Source organism: Pecten maximus, chromosome 1, assembly GCF_902652985.1.
Source record: "Pecten maximus chromosome 1, xPecMax1.1, whole genome shotgun sequence".
In the NCBI taxonomy this organism is placed as follows: domain Eukaryota; kingdom Metazoa; phylum Mollusca; class Bivalvia; order Pectinida; family Pectinidae; genus Pecten; species Pecten maximus.
In genome coordinates this window covers 55971001-55997589 of record NC_047015.1, presented here as the reverse complement: position 1 = coordinate 55997589, position 26589 = coordinate 55971001, and the positions used below count along the sequence as shown (strand labels likewise).

Below are 26589 nucleotides of genomic sequence, written 5' to 3'. Positions count from 1 at the left end.
ATGAGAGAGATGATACCATGACAGCACTCATTATAAACAATAAAAAACAGAATTACGATTCAAGATGGCCGCCAAATAGAAATTTCTGATTGGTCGATATTAAATATCGTTCGATTTTCATGAAATTTGGTATTATATGCAGTCATGCAGTATATGCAGTATATACAAAGACAATGACAGTATTTATTTTTGTTAAAAAAAAGGAAGCCATTTTTCTGGACCCTTATTGGTCGAAATATAAATATTGTCCAAGTTTCGGGAACTAATTTTATGTGAAGGCGGGGCCATTTATGTCTTACAGACATTTCTAGTTCTAGAAAATATGACTGGACATTCTAATAGCGAATCCACTGCCAGCAGCGCAGCGGATTGGGGATTCAGTTACATACATGTTGAATTGATTTTTTCCTTTTAATATAAGATTGGAGATTCGAATAACAGCAGATTAGTTTAACAATATTATTCAATTTGTAGCATAAATATAATAACCAAGAGTATTTTACTGATATAATTTTAAATTCCATATACATGTTTGCATTCCAATCAAACCTTCAGCTATACCGAAATGATACTCTGGTATTTATATATTTGTACCATAGAATGCTGGCGGAGAAACATAGAACTTCGTCTACTTGTAAAGAGACGATAAACTTCCCACAAGAAAGAAACTCTTGGCAGCAGATTCGAAATATAATTCCATTATTTTTTATTGAATTACCCGCAAATTACAATTTTCGTAATTTGTAATAAAATACGTCAATTAAACATCAAGAACTGAATCCACAATACGCTATTGGCAGCAAATTTGTTATTCGAATAACACAATCAAAATGTAAAATCGAATCTCCAATCATAGTTAATCAGAAATATACCAATGAAACATAAGTAATTGAATCCCCGATCCACTGCTGGCAGCGGATTCGTTATTCGAATCCCCAATCACATATTATACGAAAAATCCTTATATGTAACTGAATCCCCAATCCTGATTTGTTATTTGAATCCAAACGTCAAAATGTTAAGAAAAAGAAATATCGTTTAAACATAAAAAAACTGAATCCCCAATCCGCTGCTGATTTGTTATTCGAATCCAGAAATCAAATATTATAAGAAAAATACTTTTATGCATCTACACACTTACAAGAAACAACTCAACAACTGTATTTGAATGAATAAGGCCACCCTCACAGAGGGTAACAAAATATTTATTAATTATGAAAAAGTGATAATAGAAGATTATGAGATGAAATTACTCATATATACCAAATACATATATCAAATATCACTTTGATCAAACATAAAATAATAAGCCAATGTGGGGTTAACCAAATAAAAACCGCCAAAAAGACACTGAAAATGTCTCCACCAGACATTGAGACTCTTTAAAAGGTACTAGGGAAATAAATGTTCTGACTTAACAGTTTTTAACCAAAACAAAAATACGATAAGAAACAACAAATTGTATTTTCAAACGTGTTCGCGACCAATAGTTAACACTTCCGGGTTTTATCTTTATACTCACTGACTACTTTGGTAGGACACTGTAATACTTAGGGAGGGATAATTATAATACTTTGGTAGGACACTGTAATACTTAGGGCGGGATACTTATAATACTTTGGTAGGGCACTGTGATACTTAGGGTGGGAAACTTATAATACTTTAGTAGGACACAGTGATACTTAGGGCGGGATACTTATAATACTTTGGTAGGACACTGCAATACTTAGGGCTGGATACTTATAATACTTTGGTAGGACATTGTAAATTTTGGGGCGGGATACTTATAATACGTTGGTAGGACATTGTGATACTTAGGGCAAGATACTTATAATACTTTGGTAGGACACTGTGATACTTAGGGCAAGATACTTATAATACTTTGGTAGGACACTGTGATACTTAGGGCAAGATACTTATAATACTTTGGTAGGACAATGTAATACTTAGGGCGGGATACTTATAATACTTTGGTAGGACCTACTTAGGGCGGGATACTTATAATACTTTGGTAGGACCCTGGAATACTTAGGGCGGGATACTTATAATACTTTGGTAGGACCCTGGAATACTTAGGGCGGGATACTTATAATACTTTGGTAGGACCCTGGAATACTTATGGCAAGATACTTATAATACTTTGGTAGGACACTGTAATACTTAGGGCGGGATACTTATAATACTTTGGTAGGACCCTGGAATACTTAGGGCTGGATACTTATAATACTTTGGTAGGACATTGTGATACTTAGGGCGGGATACATTTAATACTTTGGTAGGACCCTGGAATACTTAGGGCGGGATACTTATAATACTTTGGTAGGACACTGTAATACTTAGGGCGGGATACTTATAATACTTTGGCAGGACACTGGGATACTTAGGGCGGGATACTTATAATACTTTGGTAGGACCCTGGAATACTTAGGGCGGGATACTTATAATACTTTGGTAGGACACTGTGATACTTAGGGCAAGATACTTATAATACTTTGGTAGGATACTGTGATACTTAGGGCGGGATACATTTAATACTTTGGTAGGACACTGTGATACTTAGGGAGGGATACTTATAATACTTTGGTAGGACACTGTAATACTTAGGGCGGGATACTTATAATACTTTGGTAGGACCCTGGAATACTTAGGGCTGGATACTTATAATACTTTGGTAGGACATTGTAAAACTTGGGGCGGGATACTTATAATACTTTGGTAGGATACTGTGATACTTAGGGCGGGATACATTTAATACTTTGGTAGGACACTGTGATACTTAGGGCGGGATACTTATAATACTTTGGTAGGACATTGTAAAACTTAGGGAGGGATACTTATAATACTTTGGTAGGGCACTGTGATACTTAGGGCGGGATACTTATAATACTTTGGTAGGACAGTGTGAAAATTAGGACGGGTTACTGCTAATACTTTAGTAGGACATTGAAATACTTAGGCGCATAGCGTTTGATAAATATGTCCTTGATATATAGATTAGGAACGCCGACGACGAAGGAAAACGATTTTGACCCGTTTTGTTCCACTGATCAAAAAAGTGTGTGGTTGTTGCCACTAAACCCAGTTGACAACCAAATTAATTTTTATTTGATCTACAATTGTATATCAGACTGAACTTTTCTCTACGTTTCTCATCTTTCTGTTTATCTATTTGATACATTTCCTATTTTTCTAGTAGACGGACAACTAACACGGACTTGGAAGCGAACTACTGGTGAACTGGGGTCGTCTCAAGTATTTTTCCATGTATAGAAGCAGTTTCTATATCTATCGAGGAGTTCTTACGTTATTCTCTTTAACTTTAAACTAATAAAAGTTTATTTTGTACTGGGAGATACATGGAGCAAGTACCTTTAGATGTATTAACAGACATGTGACACTGGCTACTTGACGAGGAGCGCACTATATCCACGTGCATTGTATTCCATTTCATCAAATCCATCGGTGTACGTGTATATGTTCGCTGATATGCACCATGTTGTTAATTCCATAATTGTTGCAAAATGACATGAATTATACACCTTCAAAATGATAATTACCAGATCACAGCTATTTCATGTGTACAAACAAATCATAAGATCAGTTTACAGGTCATCGGTAGAAATAAGAGCTGCTTTTTAAAATGGTTTTCAGTTACAACCTGCATATTTGTGTGGCTTTTGTTAGGAGTTCCGGGTATCGGAATATCCTGGTGTAATGAATCAGTTAAACAATACGAACAATAACAAATCTTTTTAACATGTTTGCGACAGGTCTTTTAAATGTACACACGGGTTTAATCTGTACAATTTGTTGATGTTATCCACCTTCTTTCTTGTGCTAGCATACATAATTCTCCGAAAGAATGTTCTGCTTCGTAATCACTGCATATATTTAGAGTTTTCCAAGTAATTTTGTGAATATACGTGGAAATGATCACCAGGACATGTTTTATATAACTGCGATTCCCATAAAATTTATATTCGACGTTGGATGCGCATAGACTGACGAAGATATCTCCTCATAACGACACCTGGCTGAAAAAGAGGGAAATCAAAATTCAGTTGCTGAGAAAACTTGCCAAAGAACTGGATAACATGCAAAGAAAAGTCAATATTTCAAAACTGGCTGGAACAGGAGCAGCTGTTGTAGGTGGTATGGGTATACTTAATTGTTTTCTGGAAATCACTCTCACAGGCGGCTTGTCCATGTTCGGCCTAATAGCATATGGTTGCGTCGGATTGGTAGGTAGCGCATTGAACCTTGGAACTCTAATTGTAAAGTCCTTTAGTGAAAGAGATTTAATCGAAAAAGTTGAAACAGCTCTCGACGATGACCGAAAAGAGAGTGAAACAATAAACAAGACACTTACTGAAGTTTCCTTTGAGAAAGTGAGTGCAACCGATGCCAAGGGACTACGTTCGGCATCACGACTTTTAAGAATGGTTGCCGTTGTTACTGTTGCCTTGCTGCCGTTGGACATTTATGATTTGATACAAACAGTAATCAAAGTCCACAAAGGATCCATAAACGAGTCGGCTAAAAAGGTACGAGAAATTGCTCGTGAACTTAAACAAGAAATGGAGAATATTAAAAGCAAGCTTTGATAAAAGTATGTTGGTGTGTTCACCTAACCTCGCGTTTCTGTTACTGTTTCCTACTTCCAAACATAAAATGTCGGATGTTATTGTGTCAAGAATGCAGGAGTATATCGTTATATTATTTAGAAGCCGTGAGAAGTATATACAAAAATGTATAATTATTTTCCTGTTTCATGATCATTCAGGGAATCCTAGACATTCGTCACTCGTGGGTTTCGTGAGATGACAAAGCCGGTGTCCTATACAATTCTGATCCCCATGAAATACCGGTTCATTCCCACTCAGCCAACATGTTGTGTTTACCTGAGTTTACCTGTGGAAAATGTAGGTATAGTCTGTTTCAGTATACGTGACCATGGGACTCAAATGTGACTAAGTGAAGAAAATGTTTAAGAATACCTATAAAAATAAAATATACATTCATATGTACGTTTAATAACAAAATACATATAGTGATAATTTATTACTTATATTAATCATTATATTACACAACACTTTAGAAATGAAATAATGGAAAATCTTTTATAATTAAAATCGCACCATATACAGGTAACAGTGATATTTAGTGTACTTTCAATATTTTATTTTCTTGTTTTTTTTCCCTTGTAATTAGATATGATTGCTATATTATAATAAACAACTAATTAGGGGGGGGGGGGGGGTTATCATTTGGTCCAAGAGGGATTCAAATACACTGTATTCAGTGAAGACAAGGCGCAATGAAAGATGCTATTGGAGATGTGTAGATTGATAGTGTCCGTACGTTGATGCAGCTTCACATCTTATCCACTTGGAGTAATAAATCCAGGATAATGACAATTATATACCCGTGTATCGTAAACTTGTATTTCCTGAACATTAAAATTAAATTTCATAAAGGGACCTAAGTGATTATGATCTACTTTGAGAACTTGAAGTTGTATATTCTAAACATTATATAATTTAACATTCAATTTCATAAAGTGACTTGAATTTGGATTACGATTGTATAGACTACTGTTTGTAGTAATAAGATTGAACTATTTATTACGTGAATAATTTCGTATGTGTAGACTGCATATATATGACAACCAACGATATATCATATTCATTGATTACACAGTGACTTTGGTGATATTGTGAATTTTATCTGTGATTTATAGGATTATACTGATTTTTGTTTTATTACTCAATCAGGTTCATGATAATACACATGATTTGTTTTACTTGAACTATTAAAAAGTCATTTAAAGGGTTTTGTTTTTAATTGTTTTCTATTAAGTACATTAAATATATCCCTGTTATATATCACAATCAAACAGGTAACATTGACTTAAACTTATTTTAATGTTTCCTTACAATATATGTAAAGGTTAAAAATTGAACAAATGTATTTTCTGTTTTATTTATAAAACATTATAATTATAATAAAGTGTGAAATTTATAACAATGAAAGATATAGAGGAATGAATTATTTTCACTAATTTATGAAAATTTTAGTTATCATATTTTAACATGTTTTTAATTGTATAAAAGTATTTGTGATATATATATATATAGTATACATTATCTACAAACTGTTAACAGCATGTAGCACAGGTAATACAGGTAACACAGGTAACCTGAGAATCAATTACTTCTCCAAAACAGGCTATAACTTACCTGTAATTAGTGCATATTTGTCTCTATTATTAGATATATTTCTAATTGATTGGCATACATGCATCTATAATTATTGTATAGTTTCCAGAGATTTAATATATACCAATAACATTAATACAATTATCATTTCCAAAGATATAGCACCCCCCCCCCCCCCCCCCAAAAAAATGGTGATTTAATTCTGTCCTTTACAATTTAATTAAGTGAAACAAGTTATATACCAATATAACTGAATCCGTGTTTTTTAATACATATTATTACTGATGATATTTATAGTGTTATCAAGATTTAACAAGTATTTTCACCTGTTTTCAGAGCAATTAAAAGTTCTTTGTGCGAAATGAAAGGTTTTATTTTTGACATCACTGTATATAACATAGTAACAATGATAATGTAAATCACATCATCATCATTTATGGGTGCATACAAATGTATATAAAAAAAAGAATAAATGAGTAATTTTAAAAAACTTGATATGTATTTTATGGATATATCCTTAGTAAGCCAAACAGAGGGTGGTTGTATACATTGTGAGAGTTGTGAGAGTGTGTTATAAAGTGAATATGTATTTTACCGGGGTAGGTCAGTATTTTATGAGAGTACATATTACATAATTGGTGATAATATGTATATTATAGGGGGTAGGTCATTATTTTATGACAGTATATATTACTTAAACAGTGATGATATGTAAAGTATTGGGGGTGGGTCAGTATTTTATGGGGGTAGGTCAGTATTTTATAGGGGTAGGTCAGTGTTATATGGGGGTAGGTCAGTAATTTATGGGGGTATGTCAGTATTATATAGGGGGTATGTCAGTGTTATATGGGGGTAGGTCAGTATTTAATGGGGGTAGGTCAGTAATTTGTGGGTTTATGTCAGTATTATATAGGGGTAGGTCAGTATTATATAGGGGTATGTCAGTGTTATATGGGGGTAGGTCAGTATTATATAGGGGTATGTCAGTATATTATGGTGGCATGTCAGTATTTGATGGGGGTAGGTCAGTATTATATAGGGGTATGTCAGTATATTATGGTGGCATGTCAGTATTTGATGGGGGTAGGTCAGTATTATATAGGGGTATGTCAGTATATTATGGTGGCATGTCAGTATTTGATGGGGGTAGGTCAGTATTATATAGGGGTATGTCAGTATATTATGGTGGCATGTCAGTATTTGATGGGGGTAGGTCAGTATTATATAGGGGTATGTCAGTATATTATGGTGGGATGTCAGTATTTGATGGGGGTAGGTCAGTATTTGATGGAGGTAGGTCAGTATTTGATGGGGGTAGGTCAGTATTTGATGGAGGTATGTCAGTATATTATGGTGGGATGTCAGTATTTGATGGGGGTAGGTCAGTATTTGATGGGGGTAGGTCAGTATTTGATGGGGGTAGGTCAGTATTTGATGGAGGTATGTCAGTATATTATGGTGGGATGTCAGTATTTTATGGGGGTAGGTCAGTATTTGATGGAGGTATGTCAGTATATTATGGTGGGATGTCAGTATTTGATGGGGGTAGGTCAGTATTTGATGGAGGTATGTCAGTATATTATGGTGGGATGTCAGTATTTGATGGGGGTAGGTCAGTATTTGATGGAGGTATGTCAGTATATTATGGTGGGATGTCAGTATTTTATGGGGGTAGGTCAGTATTTGATGGTTGATGGAGGTAGGTCAGTATTATATGGGGGATGCTAGATGCCCCCCCCCCCCCAAAAAAAAAAATTGTGCAAAAACAAAACAGTAATTTAAGTTACTTCAGGCCTATAATTAGTAAAATTTACTATTTCTGTTTGTAAATGCCAGCAAAGTTAAGAAAATCGTCATCATATCACTGTGCACACAGATTCTGTTGATGGAAATGTATCAAATAGCACGTGTCTGTTTAGTCATCAATGCTGGAAATACTTAAATAATAATGACGCATTTATTTCATAACTGTTGAACGTTTATACTATATATTTTATACTGTGATTTCTGAAGATTTTGATAAAATAGAGAAAATATATATCCCCCCCCCCCCCCCCCCGTAATAAGCAGTTGTGTTCCAGCAATGGTTGAGATAAAGGGCATGTTTCCAAAATGGCCCCTTCTCTGATTCAAATTTCCTGTTGGTGGTGCATTGCCCATGCCGCTGTGGTCACAAATCTATAAAGTATAAAGATTTAGGTCACTTGGTTTCGTTTTTAATGGTTCCTCAAAGTTGTACCTTTCAGAAGCTGTCTAAGTGTTGATAAAATGTGCATGTTATGTAAAATATTAATGAAAATCTAATCAAATGATGGTCACCGTAAAGAATACATTCATGGCATGATTATGACAAGAAATCATGTTTCCATCGCGCCATTTGGCTGTTTTATGGAAGAAACAAGCTCAAAAATGCCATTTTCGATGATAACATTTCAGACACAAAAACTGTGTTTTTTAGAGAATACACCCTTTTTATGGGCGTTGGATGCAAACCAATTTTTATCATATTAAACAGTACGTAATATGCTATTGATGAGAGGAAAAATCATCAACATGTAAGTGGTGGAACATTTTCAAATCTTGGGTTGAATTAGCCTATGGTTGAATTGCCGATTTTCCACTTTCTTTAGATAATTAACAAAAACACAACAGTATTTGCTCGGTATGTTGAGAATATGTACACAGATATGAAAAAAAGTGAGAGAAACACTTTTTCATAAAAAAAAATCCAAGATGGCTACTTCACAAGTCCCCGTGGTTGAAGACATTGGCTGACAAATAGACAGAACAACAAACCAAACTAGATCAAGATCAAAACACAGGATTTCCAACTAGAAAATGATTGCAGACATGTTCTCGTTCTGACGAACGCTTTTGTACGTTTTACCTACGATTTCTCTTTGTTTTCTCTTCGCTTCCCTTCTTTAACCGATCAATTGACTTTCAACCCTCTCTGTGACCTTGAACTTCGAAGGTCAAGGTCAAATATGTGCATACCTTTTGTAACCAGTCATTAATGTTTAATATGTGCCAATTATCAAGTCTGTTGGTTCAGAGTATTGGAGGAAAAACATTTCAAGTGTAATTGTAGGATAATATTTAATTTTGGCAGTTAAATGTTTTCCTATATATTTTTTCTGAGATAAAGTTGACGTTTTGACCTCGAAACGTTGCAAACATCTTCAAACAAACGTTTTCTTAAATATACAATAAAAATTAACCGTTTGAAAGAGAATTTGACATTTTCGATTTTTGATCATTTGACCTCTGTGACCTTGAATGAAGGTCAAGGTCATTGAAAAGCAATCAAGTTTGTAGGCATCCGTACATGCTATCACTGTGCCAAATATAATATCTGTGTATGTAAAGATTTTGGAGCAGAGGGTAATTAAGTGCATTTTGGGGAAAGTTTGAATTTTGGCGGGAAAACAAACATTTTTCAAAGTTCCATTTCTACGTCATTTTTTATCGCACGACCATAAAACTTGCACCGTTCGTCTTCATTATTTATGCACTTTGCAATGCAGTCAGAAAATTAACTCATTTTGAATTTTTGACCTTGATTTGACCTTGCGCTTAGACCTTGACCTTGACATATTTTCTGATAGCATATCGCGGAGAAAAGTGAGCCCCGCCAATGAACTACAAGATGCATTGATTGTTTAAGGATAAAAAACGAACGAACAATGAACCTGATTCAAAAGAATTTTTGTTTAATTTATTTTTTTGATTATTTGACCTTGAATGAAGTTCAAGGTCTGTGAAAAATAACTTCTTTTGTAGCCACTCTTCCGTTCTATGGTTGTGCCAAATATCAAGTCTGTATGTGTTTAAATGAAGGAGCTGGAAAAAAATTAGGCATTTTTGCTCGATCTTTGATGGGGGTAGGTCAGTATTTGATGGGGGTAGGTCAGTATTTGATGGGGGTAGGTCAGTATTTGATGGAGGTATGTCAGTATATTATGGTGGGATGTCAGTATTTTATGGGGTAGGTCAGTATTTGATGGAGGTATGTCAGTATATTATGGTGGGATGTCAGTATTTGATGGGGGTAGGTCAGTATTTGATGGAGGTATGTCAGTATATTATGGTGGGATGTCAGTATTTGATGGGGGTAGGTCAGTATTTGATGGAGGTATGTCAGTATATTATGGTGGGATGTCAGTATTTTATGGGGGTAGGTCAGTATTTGATGGTTGATGGAGGTAGGTCAGTATTATATGGGGGATGCTAGATGCCCCCCCCCCCCCCAAAAAAAAAAATTGTGCAAAAACAAAACAGTAATTTAAGTTACTTCAGGCCTATAATTAGTAAAATTTACTATTTCTGTTTGTAAATGCCAGCAAAGTTAAGAAAATCGTCATCATATCACTGTGCACACAGATTCTGTTGATGGAAATGTATCAAATAGCACGTGTCTGTTTAGTCATCAATGCTGGAAATACTTAAATAATAATGACGCATTTATTTCATAACTGTTGAACGTTTATACTATATATTTTATACTGTGATTTCTGAAGATTTTGATAAAATAGAGAAAATATATATCCCCCCCCCCCCCCGTAATAAGCAGTTGTGTTCCAGCAATGGTTGAGATAAAGGGCATGTTTCCAAAATGGCCCCTTCTCTGATTCAAATTTCCTGTTGGTGGTGCATTGCCCATGCCGCTGTGGTCACAAATCTATAAAGTATAAAGATTTAGGTCACTTGGTTTCGTTTTTAATGGTTCCTCAAAGTTGTACCTTTCAGAAGCTGTCTAAGTGTTGATAAAATGTGCATGTTATGTAAAATATTAATGAAAATCTAATCAAATGATGGTCACCGTAAAGAATACATTCATGGCATGATTATGACAAGAAATCATGTTTCCATCGCGCCATTTGGCTGTTTTATGGAAGAAACAAGCTCAAAAATGCCATTTTCGATGATAACATTTCAGACACAAAAACTGTGTTTTTTAGAGAATACACCCTTTTTATGGGCGTTGGATGCAAACCAATTTTTATCATATTAAACAGTACGTAATATGCTATTGATGAGAGGAAAAATCATCAACATGTAAGTGGTGGAACATTTTCAAATCTTGGGTTGAATTAGCCTATGGTTGAATTGCCGATTTTCCACTTTCTTTAGATAATTAACAAAAACACAACAGTATTTGCTCGGTATGTTGAGAATATGTACACAGATATGAAAAAAAGTGAGAGAAACACTTTTTCATAAAAAAAATCCAAGATGGCTACTTCACAAGTCCCCGTGGTTGAAGACATTGGCTGACAAATAGACAGAACAACAAACCAAACTAGATCAAGATCAAAACACAGGATTTCCAACTAGAAAATGATTGCAGACATGTTCTCGTTCTGACGAACGCTTTTGTACGTTTTACCTACGATTTCTCTTTGTTTTCTCTTCGCTTCCCTTCTTTAACCGATCAATTGACTTTCAACCCTCTCTGTGACCTTGAACTTCGAAGGTCAAGGTCAAATATGTGCATACCTTTTGTAACCAGTCATTAATGTTTAATATGTGCCAATTATCAAGTCTGTTGGTTCAGAGTATTGGAGGAAAAACATTTCAAGTGTAATTGTAGGATAATATTTAATTTTGGCAGTTAAATGTTTTCCTATATATTTTTTCTGAGATAAAGTTGACGTTTTGACCTCGAAACGTTGCAAACATCTTCAAACAAACGTTTTCTTAAATATACAATAAAAATTAACCGTTTGAAAGAGAATTTGACATTTTCGATTTTTGATCATTTGACCTCTGTGACCTTGAATGAAGGTCAAGGTCATTGAAAAGCAATCAAGTTTGTAGGCATCCGTACATGCTATCACTGTGCCAAATATAATATCTGTGTATGTAAAGATTTTGGAGCAGAGGGTAATTAAGTGCATTTTGGGGAAAGTTTGAATTTTGGCGGGAAAACAAACATTTTTCAAAGTTCCATTTCTACGTCATTTTTTATCGCACGACCATAAAACTTGCACCGTTCGTCTTCATTATTTATGCACTTTGCAATGCAGTCAGAAAATTAACTCATTTTGAATTTTTGACCTTGATTTGACCTTGCGCTTAGACCTTGACCTTGACATATTTTCTGATAGCATATCGCGGAGAAAAGTGAGCCCCGCCAATGAACTACAAGATGCATTGATTGTTTAAGGATAAAAAACGAACGAACAATGAACCTGATTCAAAAGAATTTTTGTTTAATTTATTTTTTTGATTATTTGACCTTGAATGAAGTTCAAGGTCTGTGAAAAATAACTTCTTTTGTAGCCACTCTTCCGTTCTATGGTTGTGCCAAATATCAAGTCTGTATGTGTTTAAATGAAGGAGCTGGAAAAAAATTAGGCATTTTTGCTCGATCTTTTTAATTTTGGCGGGGAAAACTTTGAAATCAAAGTGCCAAATTTCCTTCATTTTTTATCCGATGATCACAAAATTTCCAAATTCCGTCTCAGTGCATCATACTCTTTTATTTAAGGTGAAGAAAATTCTCAGATTGAGAAATTTTTTTTCGACATTTTCTTTATCCCATAGCGAGGTCATGACCTTGACATATTCTCTGATAAGATGGTATAGAGAAAAGTTAGCTCTGTCCCTGATCTATCTGGCACACTGAACCTGAACGCAATAGAACGATGGCGTGATCGGCAGGCACAAAGAAAGTGAGACAAGTCAGGGTCCCAACCCTGACAGAGCCACAACGCTTTGGAGACGGTACAATAAAACAAGGAAAGTGAGACAAGAATAGCTAGCCTCGAGTCAATGATTCCGTAAACGTATAGACAAAGACAAGAAGATACGGATAAATGTACAAGGCCACACGATCAGAAAATTCAAAAGAGGACAACTTGAGATAGAACAGTATTCATGTATCAGGGTGTCCTCAGTGTAAATCTTTATATCGATACTGTTTATTTAGTCGTTAGATATCATAAAACTGTCATGAAAATATCCGCTCTGATATTCAATATAAAATTTTGTATATAATAAGCTATATAATAGGGTTTCAGACAAGGTTGTTACTCATTTCCCATTTTCTTTTAATTTACAACCACATTCAGGCGGCGATATGAGAACGTTCCACCACATGGAATTAGCTGATTTTTGGTACACATATGAAACAAGTAAAGCTCTATCCGATTTTGTGATGGAAATTTGCATCCAAAACTATATAACGGTAGAAAATTGCAATTTTATGGCATTTTTCTTCATAATTGTGTCTCTGCAAGTGCATTTTCATCCGAGAAATTTTTTGTTTTATGTTTTATGAATAAACACGATGTTTTGGAAATATTTATCAAAAGAAATTTATACTATGTTGCGAATTACAATTTCGAGATAACCTTCTTTTATTTACGACCTTATGTCTTTGATGCTCAAAATGACAACTTTATAAAAATACATTTTCACTGACATTATGAAATCTGGGTGTCGGAAAGGTGTAAAATTATTCTTCGGAAAAGAAAAAAACTGTAGTTGAGCTAGATGAGAAATTATACGGGGGCAGGCTCCTATGAAGAATTAACATTACTGGAAACAGGCCCTTTGATAACGATTTTGTAAATGACAACACGCCGCAATTTCAACCAGTCAGTCTCTCCTTAATATGTTTATTTAACTTTAAATCTTTCTTTATGAATTAAGAGAAAATGACATTTCAGATTTATGTTTTTTTCTCATGTTTTTTATTTTTGTAATCTAATCTAAAAAAAAGAGGTTTTAAAGGTTTTAGCTAAAACATTAAAACATTTTAAAGGGATTGGAATATATACAAAAACAAATGAAGACAATATTCCACCATAACATTTTATAAACTACACATTTGAAATAAAATTGCTATTTATATTCTAGCATAACTGAAACTGGCATCAGTATTTTTGTTCTTGTTTTTTTTACTCAAATTACTTAAACCTACATGTATTTAGCAATTTTACAGTCATTTGTCACTCGACTGTAAATCGACATAATGACCTATGTAGGGGTTTGATGGATATGTTTTACATAACTGAATGAAAAATGTCACTTCAACTTGTTGCCATTTGACGGAACGTAGATCTTGCACGAGCATGATTGCAGAAATATAATACTAAAAGTACATTTCTAGCAAGACACGTATTTTAATTAAAAACCAAACGATCAGCGACATAGTAAAATTGTGCAAATACAGTTTTGAAATCCTCTCCTGAAGAAAATATACGACAGTCGTGTGAACAAAGCGGAATGGGTACTTCTGTTTAACTTTGTACAAATAGCATTTAAAAAACAAATATATTTATATCTGCAAATATCCTTCTGATGAAGATTAAAGAAATTAATCCGAACAAACTTGTAAAAAGGGCAAGTATCAGTTGACCTTGTCTTGATTTGCCGGGAAAATATCTACGAATCTTCTATTTAACTCTCTCTCAGCCAAAGTTAGTTTAATTAAATCATATACGCACTTAAGGGGTTTCTCTCTCCAGACAGCCAAATTATTTCCATTTAACTACAGAAGTACTTCATTAATTAAGTTCAGTTCTTATTCAACCAAAGTTCCTTCCATCAAATCACAGACGTATTTCAGAAGTTTCACTCCTCATGAACTCAGCCACAGCTATTGACATTAAATCACAGACGTATTTCAGGAATTTCACTCCTTATGAACTCAGCCAAACTTATCTATATTAAATCACAGGCGTATATATTTTCAGAAGTTTCACTCCTCGCTCAACCAGTCACTTGCATTAAATCACTGAGGCACTTCATTCCGAACTCAACCAAAGTTATCTCCTTAAATCACAGTACTTCAGAAGTTTCACTACTCACTCAAGCTACTATTAGTTTCTTCTACTGAATCACTGAGGTACTTCAAAAGTTTTACTCCCAAGACAGCCAAAGATACGTTTATTAAATCACAATAGTACTTAACAAGTTCCACTCCTCACTCAACCAAACTTTTTTCCATTTAATCACATAGTACTTCAAAAGTTTCACTCCTCACTCAACCAAACTTTCTTCCATCTAATCACAATAGTACTTCAAAAGTTTCACTCCTCACTCAACCAAACTTGTTTTCCATTTAATCACATAGTACTTCAAAAGTTTCACTCCTCACTCAACCAAACTTTCTTCCATCTAATCACAATAGTACTTCAAAAGTTTCACTCCTCACTCAACCAAACTTGTTTTCCATTTAATCACATAGTACTTCAAAAGTTTCACTCCTCACTCAACCAAACTTCTTCCATTTAATCACAATAGTACTTCAAAAGTTTCACTCCCCACTTTCCTATCCTTAGGTGTGACCACAGCACATCGTCTTTCTGAATACCGATCGCTCCCACAGTTCCTTTGTTCGTGAGTAGTGTTCTAATGTGCTTCCCTGTTCCACTTATCAGTTCGATTGTATTCCTTGTCCTCTCATTAACTAAGATATTTCCTTTGCTGTCATATACAACTGTGGCTGGGTCAAACTTGTCTGGTGTCACCGATCCGTCGGCCGACTGGATCCCCTCGCCCCGGTAGTGGAACAAAGGCTGGAGTTTTGGGTCGTACACAATGACATGAGGCATGCGATCTTCTGAATCACTACTGTCTCCAGCGGCGTCTTTGATACCCACTACAGCTATATTACCTGTGACAGAACACTGTGCGATTGACACGACTATCCCCGGCACTGGCCCTTGCTCTATGGCTGAGTATAACACTCTGCCATCTATCGTGTACATTTCGACCTTGTACCCCTGCGAACATCCTATACCAACTACTATCTGACCTTGCTTTGTCACACAGAGGCTCGTGGGGAGACCTTCGGATGTATTGAACATTGGAACGTGTTCATTTGAAACAGAAATTGCGAAAATAGCTTCACTCTCTACCCCACAGAACCACAAGAGACCTGAGGTTGGGTGTAGACTAATATCATCAATTCTGTTGGTGCCGGTTATCTTCTGTATGACCTGACGTTTATTGTTGATGAGGGTCAACGTGCTATTGAATCGATTACAGAACCATGCACGCCCATCAGATGTAGGGCATATTGACTTGATTGACTGCGGATAGGAAAACTTGGATACGACCTCTGGACATTCTAAAAATGTGGACTGGACTGCTGCAGTGGAGGCTTGATCAGTCTCTGTTGACTTTTTGGGTCGGACTGCTTGATTTTGGTCGGACTGACCGCCAGTTGTTAATCCTGCAAAGGAAAGGTTGTTTGGAACCTCCATGTTCCCCATTGCCTGCTTCAGAAGATTTTGTCTGTCTTGGCCCGGAGTAAACTCTGTCATATTTATGATAGTCGCTTGTGGAATGTCTAGTTCCATTTCCTGAATTTCGGATACCGAGTCATACATCAGCACAGCTGTTCCTATCTGGAGAGTCTGTTTACACTCTGAAGAGAGTTTTCTCAAAGTATCCAGCCTCTCCTCAAGGTTTGTGATGCGCGTCTGAAAGAGGTCAGCGGAAGCCAGCTCCATCTTTTCACATATTGCTGTGTATTCTTCTGTGATTTTGTCAAGTTGTAACTTACACTTTTCGTTTTCTTCTTTAATTTTTTCCCGGAGTTTTCCATATTTCGGTTTACATTGTGAAAGTTCAGTTCGTGTTGATGAAATTTCTTGATTGAGTTTTGGAATTTTTACGTTGTCCGTATCATTAACAAAGTCCTGCAGGATGTTTTGATGTTGTGTCTTAATTCGGGATAACTCCAGAAAACTGTCAATATGTGATTTGTGCGAGGTTATTGAACATGTTGTGCAAATCAGCATTTTGCAATCCTGGCATAGAAAAACTACGTCGTTATCTTTATGGGTGGGGCATGTGGAAGTACCCTTAATTCTGATGGGATATTGTGCACAGAAAAATGACTTGTATTTTGCTGCCATGGTGGTGAGTGGATAATGTTGATGTTTCTGCTGGTTAACTGGTGGCAGAGGATAAGTAGGTCTTTTGAGTAACAGGTGAAAAATGTGCAGATCTCGTATTATTTAACTGGTGGAGGTTGTCAAGATCTTGCTTAGAAGAGGATGTGAAGATTTATATTCCTAACTTGTGAAGGTTGTCAATACCTTCTCTGAAGTAAATACATGGTAAAGATGTGTGAATTTGAAGTGAAACTGATGGAGGTTGTTCAGATCTTCCCTGGAAGAGGATGTGAAGATTTATATCTCTAACTTGTGAAGGTTGTCAATATCTTCTCTTGTGTAAAATCATGGTAGATATGTGTGAATTTGAAGTGTAACTGATGGAGGTTGTTCAGATCCTCCCTGGTAGAGGATGTGAAGATTTTATATTTTTAACTTGTGAAGGCTGTCAATATCTTCTCTGAAGTAAATACATGGTAGATATGTGTGAATTTGAAGTGTAACTGATGGAGGTTGTCCAGATCTTCCCTGGTAGGGGATTTGTGGATCTTATCTTTTTTAATCGTCGGAGGTTGTCAATACCTTATCCGGCAGATGGTGTGTGGATATGTAACTGTAAGAGGCTGTCATAATCTTCCCTTGAGTAACATGTGAATGACGTGTGGATCTTTTCTGGTGCAATTTTTGAAGGCTGTGAAAACCTTCCCTGATGTACCTGGAAGAAGATATGTGAATCTTTTCTTGTGTAACTACTGGAGGTTAACAAGATCTTCCCTTGTATAACTGGAAAAGGATGGGTGGATCCTTTCTGGTGCAACTGTGAAAAAGAAAAGAGTTTCGTATAAACCTAAACTTTAGACTTGGTGCCTGTATAAAGGTTAAAATAGAAGTTAGTTCGCAAATCCTTAAAACCAAGTACATGCATGGCTTTTAAGATGGACACAGAAGTAGATATCACTTATAGATATTTGTAATATATGGATGATAGGGAAGCACGGTTGCTATTTTTAGCACGAACAGGTCCGCAATGTATTGGGAATTTCCCAGCTGAGTTATTTTTAGCAGGAACAAGTCAACTGACTAACTGGTCCTTGTGAGGAAAATAGGAAATTGGCCAATGAAAACCCAGCAAATACACGGGCCATATTACAATATACAATTATATTATTGCCTTTTGTTGAGGTGTATACGAGACTATACGGACCTGGTCAAGAGTTTGTTCATCGAGGCCGCAGGCTAACATATTAATTCTGACATTAAAGTAGTTTTTTATTCTCCCAAATTAGATCGATAAATTTCCCTCAGACCCTAGACGTGTGTAGAAAGATATCTTCAAGCCTATCGCCCTTATATAAACAAGGAAGTAATCTATCTTTATGGCTTTCGTTTCTGTTATCTGCCCTATGTAAAGTAGATTTAACTAGACATATCAAAATTATATCATGTTTCAATATATTTATACATTACTGTGTTTTCGATTGACATTTACATGTTCCTGAATATCATAAAGCTGTTATTTCAAGTATACGATTCACGCGAGGTCGTATTCATATGAACAAATTTCAAGTCTACATACGCAATTAAAATTATAACATATACTATATACAAGTACATTTTAATGTATCGTTAACTCAATATCGATATTTGTACTTACAGGGCGATCCGAATGAGATGTCTACCTTTGAATTGATTCAGATCCTGGCCTGGGTGTACAAGTAAAAATGGCGACGGTTCAGAAACTGGGAAAACCCAATGCTTGAAATAGAATATTAATAGTACGGCTTTTCCTATCTAACAGGGTAGACGAGTTAGGCAATACATGATTGTACGTCGTCAGTCAAGCAGAAATCAGACCAAAACATGTGTCATACACTGTCAGAGTACAATATATCTATATTTATTATATAAAAACAATTTGCAGAATGTGTCTGGCAAAACAGGTAAATGATTGAATCGTCCGTATTTCTGTTTTGACATAAACATTCTCATAAACTCATAATTGTGTTTATACTCTCACGGAACAGCAGCTTGACGCAGTTTTATTTTTAACACATACTTTTATATACATGTTTAGATACCATCACTTGAACATCTATTGGCAAATTCTACTTTACAAAAATAGTATTTTAGACATGTTCTATATACTAAACATTAGCAATGATAATATGTTCTAGATATGTAATATATACATGTATATCCTAAACATTAGCAATGAAAGTATTTTCTAGATACGTAAAATATATCCTAAACATTAGCAAAAATAGTTTTTTTTCTAGATATAGATTTCTAGATATATATATCGTAAACATTAGAAATAATAGGTTTTTTCTAGATATGTAATATATATATCATAAACATTAGCAATAATAGTTTTTTTCTAGATATGTAATATATATATCCTAAACATTAGCAATGATAGTATTAGTAGGCATGTAATATAGATATATTCTATACCCTTAACATTAGCAAAAAATTTTTTCTAGATATTTAATATCTATCCTAAACATTAACGATGACAGTATTCTCCAGATACATAATAAATATACTAAATATAATAGTCCGTGGACACTCTTAATTTTCTGGGGCAGTGGTGGCCTAGTGGTTAAGGTGTCCCGACACTTTATCATTAGCCCTCCACCTCTGGTGGCCTAGTGGTTAAGGTGTCCCGACACTTTATCACTAGCCCTCCACCTCTAGGATGCGCGTTCGAAACCCACGTGGAGCAGTTGCCAGGTACTGACCGTTGGCCGGTGTTTTTTTTTCTGGTACTCTGACTTTCCTTCACTTCCAAAACTGGCACGTCCTTAAATGACCCTGGCTGTTAATAGGACGTTAAAACAAAATAAACCAAACCAAACTCTTAAATTACATTGCTGTGTTGATAGTGTTAAACGCATGGACCGTGGGTTGGGGTTTGAGGGGTTCATGCCAAAGGATTCAGCTCTGTGCGGTGCGAAAAACCACTCGACACAAAATGTCTTTCCAATACTCATACATGTACATTTGTATATCATTTGCGACTTAATGTTTTAGAACATCTCACAAAATAGCATCACGGTATCATTGAAGAAATTATATTGCAATTCAATTTTCTGAGATCAATAAGAACTACTGTACATGTATGAACAAGAGACCCAAACGCCCGTGTCACACAGATATTGAAAAAAATACACCTAGATTTTTGTAAAAGGATATTATATGTTAAAAAATATACATGCAATGTTATGATTTATTTTTAATTTGGTCTTTTTCCACTTGTATATACCAGAAAATATCGTATAAAATACTGGTTCAAAATTACAAATTCTAATATATGTATTTTGAAAACCGCATATGATGTTTTATTGAATTTACTAAAATGAAATAATGTATTTAACTGGGTTGAATGTGTCACAGATATGTTGTTCAGTATTGGTTATGGTGAAGTATGGATATCTTACCTTTGATCAAGCAAAGGATTAATGACATAACACGTAAAGAAGTATCTGTTATTTAAAAAAAAATCGCCTAAGTGCCATTTATATCGACACTTTGTAAATGATGTTGTATTACAAAGTTATTTGACTAAATATTTACCAAAGAAAAATCGTATTGTATTGACAAAACATGCGGTTATCAGCATATAACTTGTGTATTGAGTCAGGACGTTATTCTAATATAGTCAGGAGTGAACGTATCTGTAAATTTTGTGATCCTAATCGTGATCTTGAGGATGAATTCCATTTTTTCCTTGTATGTCCAGTTTATCAATATCTAAGGCAGAAATTTATAAAAAAAAATATTATTGGAAAAAGCCATGTGTAAAAGAGCTAAATCTTTTCAGTAAATTTGTGTACGACGCAAATAATTTGAGAAAATCTCTGATGTAATGATGTTGTCCATTATCTAATTAATTGATAAAATTATATGTGCAGTGTCCCGTATGTACGCCAACTGAATTTTGTACTGTTACATCTGTACAATGTAAATGAGCTGTAAAGCTAAATGCAATAAAGAAATTTGAATTTGAATTTGAACTGCCATTGGCCCAACTTTCATGAGCTTCAAAGAGGAATAAAATTATAAAAAAATGTCAAATCCATCTATATATATTTATGATGATAATATGATCTATATCAAGATTAGCTTCTGGTTAGAATAGAAAAATATGAACTTCTTCAACGTTGATATATGTAGTGGAATTGATCTTCTTCTATAAATACTTACCAGAAGCAAGCGTCAGTGGATTATTTTATCAACGCGACTTTCAATGTTGGTCCAAATCATCCATTACGCTACGTTTCATGTCAAATAACTTTTAAGAAATTATGAAGATATTTTAAAGGTTTCAATGCATTGACATCCTTGAATGTTGCAAACAACATGAATTTGAAGAGACGTTGTGGATGTCAGTCCAAACATTCGACTAGTCGAATAACATGACTTAGGTAAAACGTCCTTGCGAAATCACTCGTTGACTTACTCCTATAACATAAGAGGCCGCTGGTCGGCTCTTTTTCTATCGGGTATGATTTTGCCGACTGTTACACGGCGCCTGTCAAAAGTATCTCGCCGTGTAACACAGGGGCTTGGCACGATTTTCCAAATGATAGTCTATATATATATGTATATAGTATCCTTGATACTATATACATATATATATGGACTATCATTAGAAAAATCGTGCCAAGCCCCTGTGCCGTGTAAAACCTCTAACATTGACTTTTAAAAAACTGTTAGCTCGAGTTTCCTCTGGCCCTGACACCATGTCTGGAGTAGGGTCCTTCACCAGACATGGTGTCAGGGCCTGAGGAAACTAGGGCTACCGTTGGCTTAGAAAATTGTGAAGCGGGACTTGACTTGGCTGAACGCCGATGAACACTCCTAGCTGAAATGGTGAGATATCTAGAGCGTGATTTTCCTCTTTTGTCACAGACATATACTCGAATAAACTTATTAGTCCTTCGTCCGATTGGGTTATTCTTGGAATAGATATTTTAAAGATGTTGAAACGAGCTTGAAATTAGGTCAGAGAAATCTGTGCAGCCGTACATCTCCGGATGCAATCTCGGGCCCCATCGACTGTTAATGTTCAATGTCGAAAAAAATGGAACCAAGGGAGGTAACTCTGGTCGCTTAGAATGCCTAACATGATAATGATCTTTCATATTATATATAAATCAAGGCCTAGACATTGATAAGGAAAATGCTATGCGTCTTTTCAGATAAGTCAAGAGCATGTACAAAGCGAGCATTTTGTTGACTTTTATTATTCAAATAAAATGTGACAAATCATCCTTGATCAATGTTCATTTTTTTCAATTTCAAAATATTTTATTGTCAACACAACAAGTATAATAACAAGATATTTTACATGGAATATCATCAAGATTTGGTGTTGGCAAAAGGGATTGGACAACGGGCTCAGCCTATATTAGTCCTTTCCCATAGCTTTCCTGTATAATGAACATACGAGTATTACAAAACTAGTATGTAGAAATATCAAGTAGGAAAATATTAGAAGTTATTAATTGATAGATATAAACAAAGAAAACACATTCTCAATCACTCTCATACTACTATGCATTCATGATGTATTTTCAATTGATCAATGTTCATTTAGGCCTATGCACCCTCTGCTCCCCTGGAATACATAGTATATCATTGCCATATCAAAGGCACAACAATAAGCTATTAGATTGGCATTAAACCATTCAATTCAATAGTACAGTGATCATGAGAATAATTTGATGCATATCAAAGTCTGCAAGGCAACTGTCAACGAGTCTTCCAAGGTTACCAAAGCATAATCTACAGGTGCGGACCCAAGACTTTCAAAAGGGTGGGGGTCCAGTGATTTAGGGATAATGCGAGCGACGTAGGCGCGAGACAAATTTTTTTGGCGAGGGGTCTGGGGCCACCAAGGCCTCGACAAAAAGAATTCGGAGACTAAATAGCAAATTTGCAATCTTTTGGGATCAGGTGCGTATCCAGAGCACCATAGGGGAGGCGCAACCCTAATTTTCTTCCATTTTTAAGGCTATAAAAAAATTCCTCATCCGAAAAAGGGATCCCCCCCCCCCCTTGGATCCGCTAGTGATCGATCTAGGAGTGCAGAGAGTGAAAGTGAACAAAATACTGGAGTATCAAGGATCGTCACTGATGGGCGGAAGTTAATTTTTATAATTCACTCTGGTTGGACTGGTAGAGGACAATTGAACGATTATCAACATCAAAACATTAATCAAGTGGTGGAATAAAAGTTACCCCATTATTACTTGTCTAAAAATAAAATATATAATTATGGATAGTGGGTCAGGATTTCGTGTCAAATCCCTGTGTTTTGAGTAGCTGTCTCTCAAATAATGTTTTGTGATGTCTTGTTGAAAATCTTGGAATACCTGTGAACAAACAAACAAAACTCTTTCACTGTTGATAAAATGAAATGTTTTAATTTCTGATGTTTCATGATAGTTCAAAGACAAATATTTACAACAAAGACAACATAAAAATCCTCGCAGTCCTTTTCCTCTTCTCCAATTGCATCCATCACCTTTTCTTGAAGCCATATTTCTTTCTTTCATAGAACAGATCTGTTTTTGCACTTCCTAAATTTACAATCTTTGGACACCCATCTCTCTGCAAAATACAAACATTGTAAAAAATAAATAACAGATCAAAATTTGACAAAGTAGTAGAAAACAAGAACATTTATTTAACATTTTGGTATTGTTTCATGACCCATTGACAGTTGAAGTCATTCTTTGCCTTATAAACCAGCTGGAGTTGCTTCCCTTTTTATCTTTTATTTAGTTTTAAACAATATTTTTGTATTCAATACTCAAAACTTATTCAGGTATTTCATAGGGGATGGGAAAACAAGCTTAGAGCTTATATTAATTCCTTTCCCATAGGAATGTCTTGTAGATATTGACTGTCGGTGAAAATGGGCCTCTGACACAATCATATTTTCTTATCTTCAAGATAAAATACGTTGAACCTTGATCAAGAGTATGGGACAAATAAAAATGACTTTTTTTTTCTTTTTTTTTAAACAGTCTGATTGTTGAACTCCAACACTTTCTTTACTTTTTCTCAGTACTGATCCTACTATTTGAGATCTGTTGAAGAATTCATATTTGAAGGCTGTTTTTTATAATAATTGGTAAGTTTATTAGTCTTAAAATTCATCCTTTCAATAAATTTGTATTTGTAACTATACTGAAACATTCTCAGAAAGGTTTTTTTGAGAATAGGCAAATTTTTAAGTAGCATAAATCAATTTCAATTCTATTTATTATTAAATTTTGGACAAAATGCAAGTTCAGAAAAAAATAGTCTTTAGAATTCTGAAAAACATCAAGAATATAGTGCTTATGGACAGACTGACTGATGCAGTTGAGGCCATTATAAAAACAACACACTATTCTATACTAGTAGCTGGTAGTATTTTCTGATGCAGTTAGGGATTTTTTACATTTTTATACATGCAGTCATTATATCTATACTATGGGATAGTATGGGGTTTATATAAAAATAATAATAAGCATATTCACTTTTTTACTGCATAATATTTACAAGGTGATTTACTTAACTTAGTTAAAATGAGGACAAGCATTAGATATTAAACCTGTAAAATTAACAACTAAAACTGTATAATTATAATCCTGAAACATTTTCATACTTACATCTTTCTCCATTATCGTGCATTCTTTGCAGTAGTAGGCGTCGGAGACTCCAGGCCCCCCACAGATCACACAGCGCCCCTGGTAGGAACCGTAATTACACTCGTCACATATCCTCACCAGCGTACAGGGCCGCACATATGAGTCACATATTACACACTTCCCATCACCTAGACAATAAAATAATAAACATATATAATGGAGGCCATTCACATCTGGCTTCACACCAACAACCTCAACAGGGATTGCAGGAGGTACCATCTGCGGCAAACTTGTGCATATGGTTGCGTCACTTCTTTGAGTGACGTAGCCACACCACCTAGTGTCCACCACTAGAATGATCAAGATGGACAGTAGCCATCAAAAGCTCTTGTATAAGCTAATTCAAAAAGTTGTGAGTATGAGTTCAGAAATTACCTTGATAGCATATAATGTATATTCTTCTGACAACATGCAATCAGGAAGACTTCTATAAAGCAATAATCAAGTTGAATAGCAAATTGTTTGGGTATACAATTAGTACCCTAGCCTTCACAAGGAAAATTAATAATTATGTGTCCTTATTTCTGGTATACATATTTCCCAGAACATTTTTTCTTTTAATACAACTGATTTTCCAATTCCAGAAAAGCATCCAATTGCAAACTTTAAGAAATGCAATATTGGTTATAGATATGTATACATGATCAAGTATTTACAAGTATGTGATTGTCAGCAAATGTCTGTTAATCTGCCTTCTTTAATATCTTAGTTAGAGGGTGACAAAGAGCTTTTTTTTAAAAACTTTTTTCTCTGTACAATACTCACATTTCTCACAAAGTCTGCCAATAGCTGAAATGATAAAGACAGTAGAGGTTAATTAAACAGTATGCATAATTATAACACCACTGTATGCATTTCGTTCTAAACTATTTAGCTAGTTATCGTAAGACTTGATAAATTCATTGTCATATATTATGTTATCCGAAGACTAAATCAATTCATTTATCATTATGATATATTATGTTATCGGAAAACTTGATAAATTCATTGATATATTATGTTGTCTTCACATTCACATTATGACTTATCAGACTTTAACAGATTATTGATATAGTAATACATCACATCTCCTTTTGATATTGTAGGTAGCTAAACTAAATGTATACCACGGGACATGTTACAATATTTTGAAAAGATAATATGAGTTGGAGTCAATATGTAACTAACACTATACGTAGTACGTACTGGCAACAGGTGCCTTACACTTATAAGTTTAAGTTATATTATACAGTAACAATAATTTCAACAATTATTATACTCTGAATGTAATGCATATTGTTGTCACGTTTCGCAGTTAATTTGCCATTAATGAAACTATAAAAGACTTGGAGGAAAGGCGTTTAACTTATTGTAAATAAAAAAACACCAGGAAAAACAAAACGTCAGACGTTCGTTGCAGTCTTTCTTCTGCCTACTGAGCTTGCACATCATATGACTTGAATTCAGACATAATATATTGAAAGGAAATCGTCATTAGTTAGAAGCAACATTTTGTAATACCAGAACAAAATGGAGGGAAATCAGAAGTGAAAAGTCTATGTTAAAACGTACCAACACCCGGCTGCTTTCTACAAAATATCAAATCTGGATGATGCTTCGCCATGTTGAAATTTGAACTTATATCTTACGGAACGATACATTAGTGGAACGCAAACTATATTGTTTTATCATTTGTTTTCTAATTTTACAAATAATTTCGGTTTTAATGTATTTTTATCGAAGGAAATTTACGACAATGAAATTTTCTAATGTATTTCTGTTTAATTTTATTAGTATTGTCTCCGGTACATGTATGTATTTCGTAGAATT

At 34.8% G+C, this 26589-nt stretch overlaps 2 protein-coding genes across 4 annotated transcripts; both read right to left on the bottom strand.

The window, feature by feature from the left end:
- Positions 1 to 14330: 14330 nt before the first annotated feature.
- On the bottom strand, positions 14331 to 18837 carry LOC117338643. Of its 3 annotated transcripts, XM_033900022.1 has the most exons (3): positions 18729 to 18837; positions 15461 to 17891; positions 14331 to 15347 (listed from the first exon to the last, which is right to left on the bottom strand). In XM_033900022.1, exon 2 carries the CDS (start codon positions 17093 to 17095, stop codon positions 15461 to 15463), a length of 1635 nt encoding a protein of 544 aa, XP_033755913.1. In that variant the 5' UTR covers positions 17096 to 17891; positions 18729 to 18837; the 3' UTR covers positions 14331 to 15347. The 3 variants fall into 3 exon arrangements, with proteins under 3 accessions (XP_033755913.1, XP_033755896.1, XP_033755904.1); XM_033900005.1 differs by having other exon boundaries at positions 14331 to 17891; XM_033900013.1 differs by having other exon boundaries at positions 14331 to 17891; positions 18754 to 18783.
- A 4646-nt stretch (positions 18838 to 23483) lies between these two features.
- On the bottom strand, positions 23484 to 26432 carry LOC117338635 (PHD finger-like domain-containing protein 5A). The gene is made up of 4 exons (XM_033899993.1): positions 26332 to 26432; positions 25546 to 25569; positions 24742 to 24908; positions 23484 to 23692 (listed from the first exon to the last, which is right to left on the bottom strand). The coding sequence occupies exons 1-4, from the start codon at positions 26381 to 26383 to the stop codon at positions 23603 to 23605; spliced, it is 333 nt and encodes a 110-aa protein (XP_033755884.1). The 5' UTR covers positions 26384 to 26432; the 3' UTR covers positions 23484 to 23602.
- Positions 26433 to 26589: the final 157 nt, after the last annotated feature.

What these genes read in the sequence shown, in the direction of transcription:
- LOC117338643 (XM_033900005.1), bottom strand. Translation starts at nt 17,095, where the DNA reads ATGGCAGCAAAATACAAGTCATTTTTCTGTGCACAATATCCCATCAGA.
- LOC117338635 (XM_033899993.1), bottom strand. Translation starts at nt 26,383, where the DNA reads ATGGCGAAGCATCATCCAGATTTGATATTTTGTAGAAAGCAGCCGGGT. An exon ending in TAGAAAGCAGCCGGGTGTTG is followed by an intron (nt 25,570 to 26,331) that starts GTACGTTTTAAC and finishes TTATCATTTCAG; the next exon opens with CTATTGGCAGACTTTGTGAG. An exon ending in TGGCAGACTTTGTGAGAAAT is followed by an intron (nt 24,909 to 25,545) that starts GTGAGTATTGTA and finishes TTTATTGTCTAG; the next exon opens with GTGATGGGAAGTGTGTAATA.